At 35.1% G+C, this 10,034-nt stretch overlaps 1 protein-coding gene across 1 annotated transcript in view; it reads left to right on the forward strand.

Moving 5' to 3' along the window:
* Positions 1-2,375: 2,375 nt before the first annotated feature.
* Positions 2,376-10,034, forward strand: part of LOC101515663 (inosine triphosphate pyrophosphatase) — a 20,183-nt gene continuing 12,524 nt past the window's right edge. The window contains exons 1-5 of the mRNA XM_004497701.4: positions 2,376-2,533; positions 4,042-4,202; positions 4,416-4,480; positions 4,722-4,785; positions 4,876-4,885. Of these exons, the coding sequence (XP_004497758.1) occupies positions 4,064-4,202; positions 4,416-4,480; positions 4,722-4,785; positions 4,876-4,885 (278 nt within the window). The 5' untranslated portion in view covers positions 2,376-2,533; positions 4,042-4,063. The remainder of the gene's footprint in view (positions 2,534-4,041; positions 4,203-4,415; positions 4,481-4,721; positions 4,786-4,875; positions 4,886-10,034) is intronic.

Below are 10,034 nucleotides of genomic sequence, written 5' to 3' on the forward strand. Positions count from 1 at the left end.
TGAATCACAAAGGATCACTTTAGTACCAAGTCTTTCCTAGTTATAACCTTTCCAAACAAATCTTTTCCAAAATCACCCTTCTTTTTTTTTTTTATGTGAAAAATCTGACACTGTTGCCCCCACAAAGGATACTAAGAATTCTATTTCTCTAGGCCGAACACAATCGTAACACAAAAATATAACGTAGAAAATTCAAAATTGGAGAAAAACATGATCGTTGTATAATGACCACAAGAGAATTAAACTATGTAAATTTTTGTAATAACACATAGACTTTTATCAAACACCGCATAGCCATCGGCACACACATACCCTCCAAAGCAAATACATGAACTATATTTCACAATACTCTAAGACAAGAGTATAAAAGAAAAAAAGAAAGTTAGATACTGTTAGAACCAAGATGGTTTTGGAGAACATTTTCTTTCTAGTTTTGTTGATAACAAAAGGAAATTTGTGAGAACAATTTAATATACTTATGTACTAAATTAAGTGTGCATAAAAATAGAACAAACAAGTGCATTTCAGACCCATAAACAAATAAGAGGAAACATGTAAAATAAAAGAAAATGAGTAAAATTAGAGGAAACGAGTAAAATCAGAGGAAACATGTAAAATAAGAGGAAACCAACAAAATAAGAGGAATCAAATAGATCAGAGGAACAAACAGAATTAGATAATACAATAGAATCAAAGGATATAACAGAATCAAAGAAACATACTAATAAAAGGAAACAACAAGAATCAAAGGAAACAATTGGTAAGAAGAAACACACAACACAGAACAACGAGAGAAACTGAAATAAGACAATGAATTACACATGCTCTGAATGCGCATCCTCTACTCAAAATTAAACGCCTACTCCGATGATTGCCTATATTTTTGAAAGCTATTTCAACACAAGCATATTATTGACTCTGTCTTTGTTATTCACACATTAACGTATGACTTTGCTTCTGATATTGACACACTCCAATCTGACTTTGATACTTCTAGCTCTACTTCTAGTATTTACACTTTAACTTTAACTTTCGTTCTTCTGACTCTGAAAAAAGTCAACGAGTCTAACAAAAGTTAAACAATTATGGAAGTTGTGTATAACTGTAAAGAAGTAATTTCGATGAAATCTAGAGGATTCCATACAAGATTTTGATACTGATCATATAAGATGTGAAAAACCCAGAAAAAGTCTTGGAAAAATACAAAGAATGTTCTAGTTGGTTACCTACCAAATTGCACCAAATGGAAATATTGGTTAAGCATTTTTTAAATTGGCATATTTTTTTTTTTTTTTGCAAAGGAACCATCACTGACAACAATCATAAGAAATTCAAATTTGCAGAAACGATCAAGACTAAAGCAACACAACATCTCACCGGTTCAAAGCATCGATAGATATATAAACAAAATTGAAATAAGAATGTTTAAATTCAATATTGAAGCAAGAGTATGTTCCATATTTGAGTATAAAATGAATTCTTCTTTATTTAAGAAAAAATAACAAATCACAAGAACAATAGAACTACAATTGAAAAATCTTACAGCAATTATCATCAAACTACTTTGCAAAAATAGAGAAAATCTGAAAACTTAAGTTTGGACAAAATTGAAGAACAACATCAAATCAACATTAAGAGAATGACGAGTTTTTCAAAACAATATTGATCCTACTTTAAACAGAGACGCCTTTGGTCCATAACGTCAAATCAACATTAAGAGAATGACGAGTTTTTCAAAAACTCCAAAACTCCTCTTTTAATTATGTGTTTGTGTGTATTTATAGACACACGTGTCATGACGGTTTATCGGTTCTTTTTTTATAGACCAAAGCCGATTGTTTTTGATTTTACGGAGACTAAATCTAAACAAAAAAATTTACAGAAACTAAAATAAAAAAGTAGTTTATTTATAGGGACCAAAGACATATTTAAATCTAAATTTTTTTATTTACTTTTAATCCCTATTTTAAAAAGTATTTACTAAAAATTGATGCATTTTAATCTCTCAAAACAGTATTTATAAAATAAAAATAAAAATTTAAAATAAATAAAATAATTTTAAAAACTAAATTTAAATACCATAATTTTGTAGAGACACATATCAAACATTATAAATGTTTCATTTTCATTTTAAAATTTGAATCTAAAGCCAGTTAATAATGGACACATACGAAAAAATTAGTAACCGACACGAAAAACAAATAATAATTTTGTTTATTGATGTAAATATACAAATAATAATTGGTCTGAATTTTAGGTCAGTTAAAAAGTAGTACAAACTACAAAGGGTTAAAGACTCGGGTTCTAAAACTAACCGACCCAAAATGATGTCTAAATAATCGTTCGGGTCAGTTAGAAAGTAGTTAAAACCAAAGACAATAATGGATTCAGGGCTTGAGGTCTCGAACCGAACCGAACCGAACTAAACTGAGCTACATGTACACTCAGTTCAATTCAAAACACAAGTTTCAGTGTCTCAGTATTTGTGTGTAGCGAACGCTTTGAGTCCAAAATTCTCCATCATTCATCCCTGGTATTATCTCCTTTGTTTTCTACTCCAATACATGAATAACCTGTGTAGTAGCGAATTCTAGTCTCAACATTTTTGTTTGTTCGTTTATTTATTTTATTCATTTCACTTGTTGTTGTTTGGATACCAATTGTTTGATAAAAGTTCTGACTCAGGGTATCAACATTATAGTGTACTCATCACACTTGACACTCTTCATAGTTTGGCCTGTCGTTATTCTTTATATATGCTTAGACAAATTCGCATAGATTGAATGTTAATGACTTGAGGATAGAGAGAATCTGTATGTATGTACAAAAGGCATTGTGTTGTTCACATTTTATAGCAAAAAAAATTGACATATCAAACTTATCGTTATATTTATATTAGTGTCATGATGTGGAAAGGAAAAGCAAGATTTTTCTTGTTGTTACATGGATTTGGATTACATGCAGTCTGACTAGTGATTGAAAGGTCCTGATTTTAAGGCAATTTTTGATTTTTCTTAAAACAAAAAATCCAATCTTGAAATATGGACAATCCAATCTTTGATTGTACGATCGAGATAGTGTCTCTGCGTACAACACGGTTGTGACTGCACACAACCCTGACTCATTGTTACATAGACTTCAATTTGACTTTGAGGATGATAATCTCATTATGTAATGCCGATGTGAATTATTTTTAGTTTAACTCTGGAAAAAGTTGTTTCTACAAATTTAGTATTCATCTTTTTCTTTTGGGTTTTATTTTTAGCTAATTTTATTTGGTATTGGAAAGAAAAATGATATCCATTTTGTATTTCTTTTGTAACCGAAAATGAAAAATGGGAACTGCTTGCCGATGTGAATTATTTTTAGTTTAACTCTGGAAAAAGTTGTTTCTACAAATTTAGTATTCATCTTTTTCTTTTGGGTTTTATTTTTAGCTAATTTTATTTGGTATTGGAAAGAAAAATGATATCCATTTTGTATTTCTTTTGTAACCGAAAATGAAAAATGGGAACTGCTTGTTGATTTGTTGTATTTGTTTAGCTTGATGGTTTGTAATTAGTATGTCAATACGTTTCAGAATACAAATTTAATTTAGTGCAGCTTATTTATATGCACTCAGTTCGTTTTGAGCAGGACTTTAGGAGCCATCTAAACAAATATTACCACAGGACATGTCATGTTTTGTATTAATATCAAACTATTTGCAATACAATTTAGACTTTCCTTTCAATATTGTTTAACTTTCTTATAGGTTTCGTACTTTATTTTGAATCTTTTTTCTACTTGTATGTTGTAAGTAAATTCATAGATTTGTTTTTCTGATTTTTCAAATAAAATTTTATCATATATATGCTCATAAAAACTCATTTACCCAATTTGATTGAGTTGAGATTGGGTTCGATCAGTGTAGATTAATTTGTAAAAGGTCCTTGGTAGGTATATTCCCTCTTGTATTTATATATCCACTTATCCAGTGATAAAGTTGAAGTCATGTTGGTTGACATTGTTGGTGATTATGTTTTCTTCCTGGAACCCCAGAAAAATAAAGAAGATTTGGGAAATGGCTGCTATAAAATCTGCTGCCTCTGGGTTGGTACTGCCACGTCCAGTTACTTTTGTTACTGGAAATGCCAAAAAGCTTGAAGAAGTTCGTGCCATCTTGGGTCACTCCATTCCTTTTCAATCCCTCAAACTTGACTGTAATACCAACCTCTCCTTTCAATCTTTCTTTTCCATTTTTTGATGGTTCTTCCTACATGTTTATCATTTGAGTTGATTATCTTTACTCTTCACGCATTTCTTCATGGTCTTTTTGAAAAACCGGCTTATATAGGTTTTATTACTTTTAATTCTGTTATTTTTCCTGTTTGTTCATTCTTCTTACAGTTACTTTTTGTTTTTGTATTTTGTAGTGCCTGAGTTGCAAGGAGAGCCTGAAGATATCTCCAAAGAGAAGGCTCGTTTGGCTGCACTTCAGGTACTCAAGTTACTATTTTTTCTACCAAACAAACACCTAGGTTTGTATCTTTTTTATAGGCAAATGTTAGTGGTTATATTAGTTTTTGGGGTTCGAACCTTAGACCCCCTACTTAAAACACTTTCAGTGCTTAGCTCATCAACTGAGCTACCTTTTTTGAAACTACAACTAGTATGATTTTAGGTTGGTTTCGTCCTTTAATCCCTATATTAGCTTTCTCATTATTTTTATTTGTGGCAAGGTTAAAGGACCTGTTTTGGTTGAAGATACATGCCTCTGTTTCAATGCCTTGAAGGGTCTTCCAGGTAGATATAATTTTCTTGTTGTTCATGTATTGAAAACTGGCGTTGTACAGCTTGGTACTGTTTTTAATTCTACATTTCAAACTTTTGCAGGGCCGTATATGTAAGTTCCCGTTCCTCCTGAATCATTGTACTCAGGTGGTCTTTATCTTTCTTCTTACCATCATAATTTAAGACCTTATAGAAGTGTTATTTATCTTACATCATAGTAAGTTTATGACATCTTGTCCTACATAACCCTTTAGTAGCACCTCGTTGGTTGCCTGAGATTTGACAAGACAATGATTAGAGTGAAATTCAATGTAAATGAAATAATCCCTAGCAAAATTACTTACACTAATGAGATTCTTTGTTATAGAAGGAACATGAAGTCATTTGTGTATAACCAAAGAAACAGTAGGATTAGTAGAAGAAAGAAAATGAGTAGAACCGGAGGAAAGGATAGGCAGAGAGGTAGTTAATCCCAGTGTTTCCCGACGAGATCTCGCTATTCCATTGTGGTGCAATGCCTGACCGCGACGGCGTGGTCCACGACAACGAGAAACAAGATCCCGACGAGAACCCGCTATCCCGACGTAGCTAATCCTAGTGTTTCCCATCGCGATCCCACTATTTTTTCTTCCTTCTTTGTTTTGTTGTTTCTATTTTCACATAGGAAAAAGAGGAAGGAAAATATGCTAATGAAGATGATACTTAAAGCAAGATCCCGCTATTATTTCTTCCTTGTATATTTGGAGGAACAAAGGCTTGGTAGTGCTTATTAAAGCGATACTAACAAATAGAAGCAGTATGACCTAAATGAAAGCAAACCTCACATTGAACATTACTGAATCATCCTCTACCACAGTTGCGGCCTCCACGAACACCACAACCATAACCTCCATAACTAGACGCAGTGTAATTCGATCCATTAGAATCATATGCTTGTGGACCTTGAGACGAAATTTAAGCTTCGTTAGGTTGTAAAATCGAATCGATGTTTTTTCCGACTGCGTTAGGTTAATTGACGTCATTTCAACAATTGTGGCTTGTTTGTAGTTGTCAAGTTGCATTTCATGCGCAAAAAGAAGAGCTTTGACCTCCTCAAGTCGAATTAACTCAAACTTACCCTCAATAATGGATATTATAGGATTGTAATCTTGTGGAAGTATGATAGAATTGTTGGGCCTAAGACTAGTGAAAGCCCAAACCTACTGTGTGGAGAGTGTATGTCCGCAAGGGTTAAAAAGAGATGACTAATTTTATTAATGACATGGCAGAGGAACTCTTTGAATTCTAGGAATTTTAGTTACACATAGGGGAATAAATTGAGGAGGGTAGTGGAGCATTAGTCAGACACAATTGTTGTTATCATCGTATTAAGAGAATATTATTTTCTTTGAAGGAGCTCTGCTTTGGTTTATAAACTTTACCAGAATTTTCTCTTCCATAAATCAATAAATCTCCATTTCATCTATAATTTTATTGTTCACTTATTTCTATTTTTTTGTGAGTCTATCATTGGTCCAACCTGTCGAATCTCCGAGAAGTACTTGTGATTCTGTGCGTTGTACCCCCTAAGTTGTCAGATCGAATGGAAGCAGTTGAAGCAAAACTTTTAGTGTGGAAGATTGTTCGCCAGGAGTTGAGGGAATTTCGTGAAACTATGATGAATAGGTACACGAGGTTGCTGGAGCAACGACCAAGCGAAAACAAGGGAACAACGTGCGCATTCTGAGGACTCAGTGACATAGTATAAGATGGCAGTGAAGAAAGTTGAGTTACCATCATTTGATGGTGACAATCTTGTGTCTTGGATTTCGCGAGCTTAAACGTATTTTGAAATTCAAGGGATGTCGGATGAGGTGAAGGTTAGATTGGCGAAGCTAAGCATGTAGGGGGCAACAGTTCACTAGTTTAATTTGTTGCATGAGACGGAGGACGATTTGAATTGGTTGAAGCTGAAACAAGCTTTAATTGAAAGGTATGGTGGAAGACAAAGTGATAACCCCTTTAATTGAATGGGAACATTTGATGAATACGTTATCACCTTCGAATATGTGTCGTCACAAGTAGCAAGGCTACCGGAGAGGTAGTACGTTGTGTACTTCATGGGAGAACTCAAGAACCACATTCGCCTGAAGATGCGTAAGTTGAATCCACAAACAAGAATGCAATCGATGAAGATTGCTTGTGATGTCGAAACAAAACTACGTGGGTCTCTGATTTCAATAGGAGATAGTGTATGTGGGCTTCACAGTTGGAAGAGAAGTGGGCCAAGTGGATCGGGGCCCAACGGGAATAAGGGATTTGGATCTCATTATAACTCGGGTTTGTCCCGACCTAGAAGTGGGTTTAATAATAACTTAACTGGGTCAGTGCACAACAAAACCAAGTTGACCCCAATCCACCTCAAATACGAACACGAGCACTTCTCAAAATACGGTGAGATCTGAAAATGATGAAAGGAGAAGAGTCAGTAGCGACCGCAAGTGGTCTCAAGCATTTTCCGTATTTGGAACTGATGGAGCGACATACACGAGGTTTGTGTTTTCGATGTGGGGAAAATACCATCCTCTTTGCCAGTGTGTTGAAAAGCAGCTCCAGTTGGTGATTTTGGGAGACGACAAGACAATTAACAAAGAAGGTGAGGTGATTGCCATAAAAGCTAAGGAGGATGAGGATGAAGTTCTTGATTGCAATTCTTTGGGACTGATTGGTCTTACTGAAGCAAAGAAAAAATCAAATAATACTCCTCCAACCATTTTGCGCCTCAATGGAAGTCTAAACGGGGTTTCCATTTTGGTTTTAATCGATAGCGACGCCAGTCACAATTTCATTTCACTTCATGTGGCTAATGCGTTGGGGTTAACAGTGGAACAAGGAAGATCGATGAGAGTAAGGTTGGGAGACGGCCACCGTGTGTCCAATAGGGGGAGGTGTTGAAAATTGGAAGTACAATTAGATGATTTCACCACTAATATTGATGCTTTGGTCTTGGAATTGGGTGATTTGGATATGATTTTGGGGGTGACTTGGTTGCAAAGATTTGGGAAGGTGATATTTGATTGGGAGAAAATGACCATCAATTTTCAATGGGAAGGAAAAATTCTGGAATTACATGGTCAGTTCTTCACTACAAAAGACTTGGCCAATTCTAAAGCACCTCGAGCGCAAACTGAAATGATTCTTCTCTTTTTTACCCTTGCAGTCATACACTGTCCACACAACAGGTTTGAGCCTTTCACTAGTCTTAGGCACAATAATTCTAAACACTGCACAGTTTATTGGAAGAAGAATTGGTTCAAACAACAAATGAAGAATTGCAGGAGCTAACTCAGGACCAACAACAAGAGCTTCAAGACTTGTTTGAGAATTTTAAGGGAGTTTTTGAAGAGAATACAAAGATGCATGTCCTGTGAGTGTTAGGCCATATCGTTATCCGCACCACCATAAGGAAGAGATTGCAAAATAAGTTCAGAGCATGCTGACCCAAGGTATAATTCAAAACAGTTTTAACGCATTTTCTAGTCCTGTCATTTTAGTTAAAAAGAAAGATGAGCCATGGAGGATGTGTGTTGATTACAGAGAATTGAATAAGGTTACAGTGTCAGATAAATATCCAATTCCTGTAGTTGATAAATTATTGGATAAACTACATGAAACGAAGTATTTCTCAAAACTTGATTTGAAATCCAGTTATCACCAAATAAGGGTGAAAGGAGGGGATGTGCATAAGACGACATTTCGAATTCACGAGGGGCACTATGAGTTTCTAGTGATGCCATTTGGATTGAAGAACGCACCAACCGCTTTCCAATCCACCATAAACCAGATTTTCAAGCCACGTCTCTATAAGTTTGTCTTGGTATTTTTTGATGATATCCTAGTATATAGTAAGGGATGGAAAGAGCACTTAACACATTTATCTCAAGTGATGGAGATTTTACAGTACCTCTATTTTGCCGTTAATAGAAGAAAAAAAAGGCAATTTTGCTAGTAGAAAAGTGGAATATTTAGGTCATGTAATATCAAAATAAGGTGTGGTTGTGGATCCAACTATGATTAATAGCATTTCGGAGTGGGCAATCCCTCATAATGTCATAGGAGTGAGGAGATTTTTGGGGCTGATTGGTTATTACTGGAAATTCATTGTTGGCTATGGAAAGATAGCTAAACCATTGACAGAATTAACAAAGAAGGAAGGATTTCATTGGGATCAGAAGAGTCAGAGGTTTTTAAGAATCTTAAAAGGGTTATGGTGCAAGCTCCAATTTTAATACTCCCATATTTTTCACAACCTTTTGAGGTTGAATGTGATGCATCCGAACAAGAAATATGTGCAGTTTTAATGCAGAAAAAGAAGCCTATATAGCCTATTTCAGCAAAGCTTTATCCAAGACTAATTTAAAAGTCCGCGTATGAGATAGAATTGATGGCGTTGGTGTTGGCCGTTCAACAATGGCGTTCGTTTTGTTGGGAAGAAGATTTGTAGTGTACTCTGACCAAAAGAGCTTACGACACTTGCTTCAACAACGCATCACTATGGCTGATCAACATAATTGGATAGCAAAATTATTGGGCTATCACTTTGTAGTGGTGTACAAACTGGGTCTAGATAATAAAGTTGCTGACGCTCTTTCAAGAATGCATAAGGAAGTGGAGTTGAAAGGGATAACTTCTTTTCCCATATGTATGCAAGAGCAACAAATTCAGCAGGTAATTATGAATGATCCCCAATTGCAGAAGGTGATAATAGAGCTGCAATAGGACCCTAAATCCCAACCAGACATCCAATTAATCAAAGGAATACTTTTCTACTATAGCATATATTCATTCCATGTGTCTACAGGAGCTACACCGTTTGAGGCAGTGTATGGAAGAAAACCACCTACCGTGGTTAGATATTTACAAGGAGAAACGAAAGTAGAAGTGGTAGTAGCTGAATTAGTTGATGTGATGAGGCATTACGTCAACTTAAGTATCATTTGAACATGGCCCAAGAACAGACGAAGAGATATGCGACAAGAGAAAAGAAGTCTATTCGTTTGAAGTGGGTGAGTGGGTATTATTGAAGCTCTGGCCCCTTAGACAGCAGATGGTGACTAGAAGGATTGATCAGAAATTGACTCCACGGTACTTTGGACCCTTTCCTATCCTAAAGAAAATAGGGGCAATATCCTATAAGTGGAAGTTGCCTAAAGGAAGTAGAGTGCATGCAGTGTTTTACACCTCACAACTTAAGAAAGCTATTAGAGACTATTCTGCTGAAC

The sequence above is a fragment of the Cicer arietinum genome, chromosome 4 (assembly GCF_000331145.2).
Source record: "Cicer arietinum cultivar CDC Frontier isolate Library 1 chromosome 4, Cicar.CDCFrontier_v2.0, whole genome shotgun sequence".
NCBI classification, from domain to species: Eukaryota; Viridiplantae; Streptophyta; class Magnoliopsida; order Fabales; family Fabaceae; genus Cicer; species Cicer arietinum.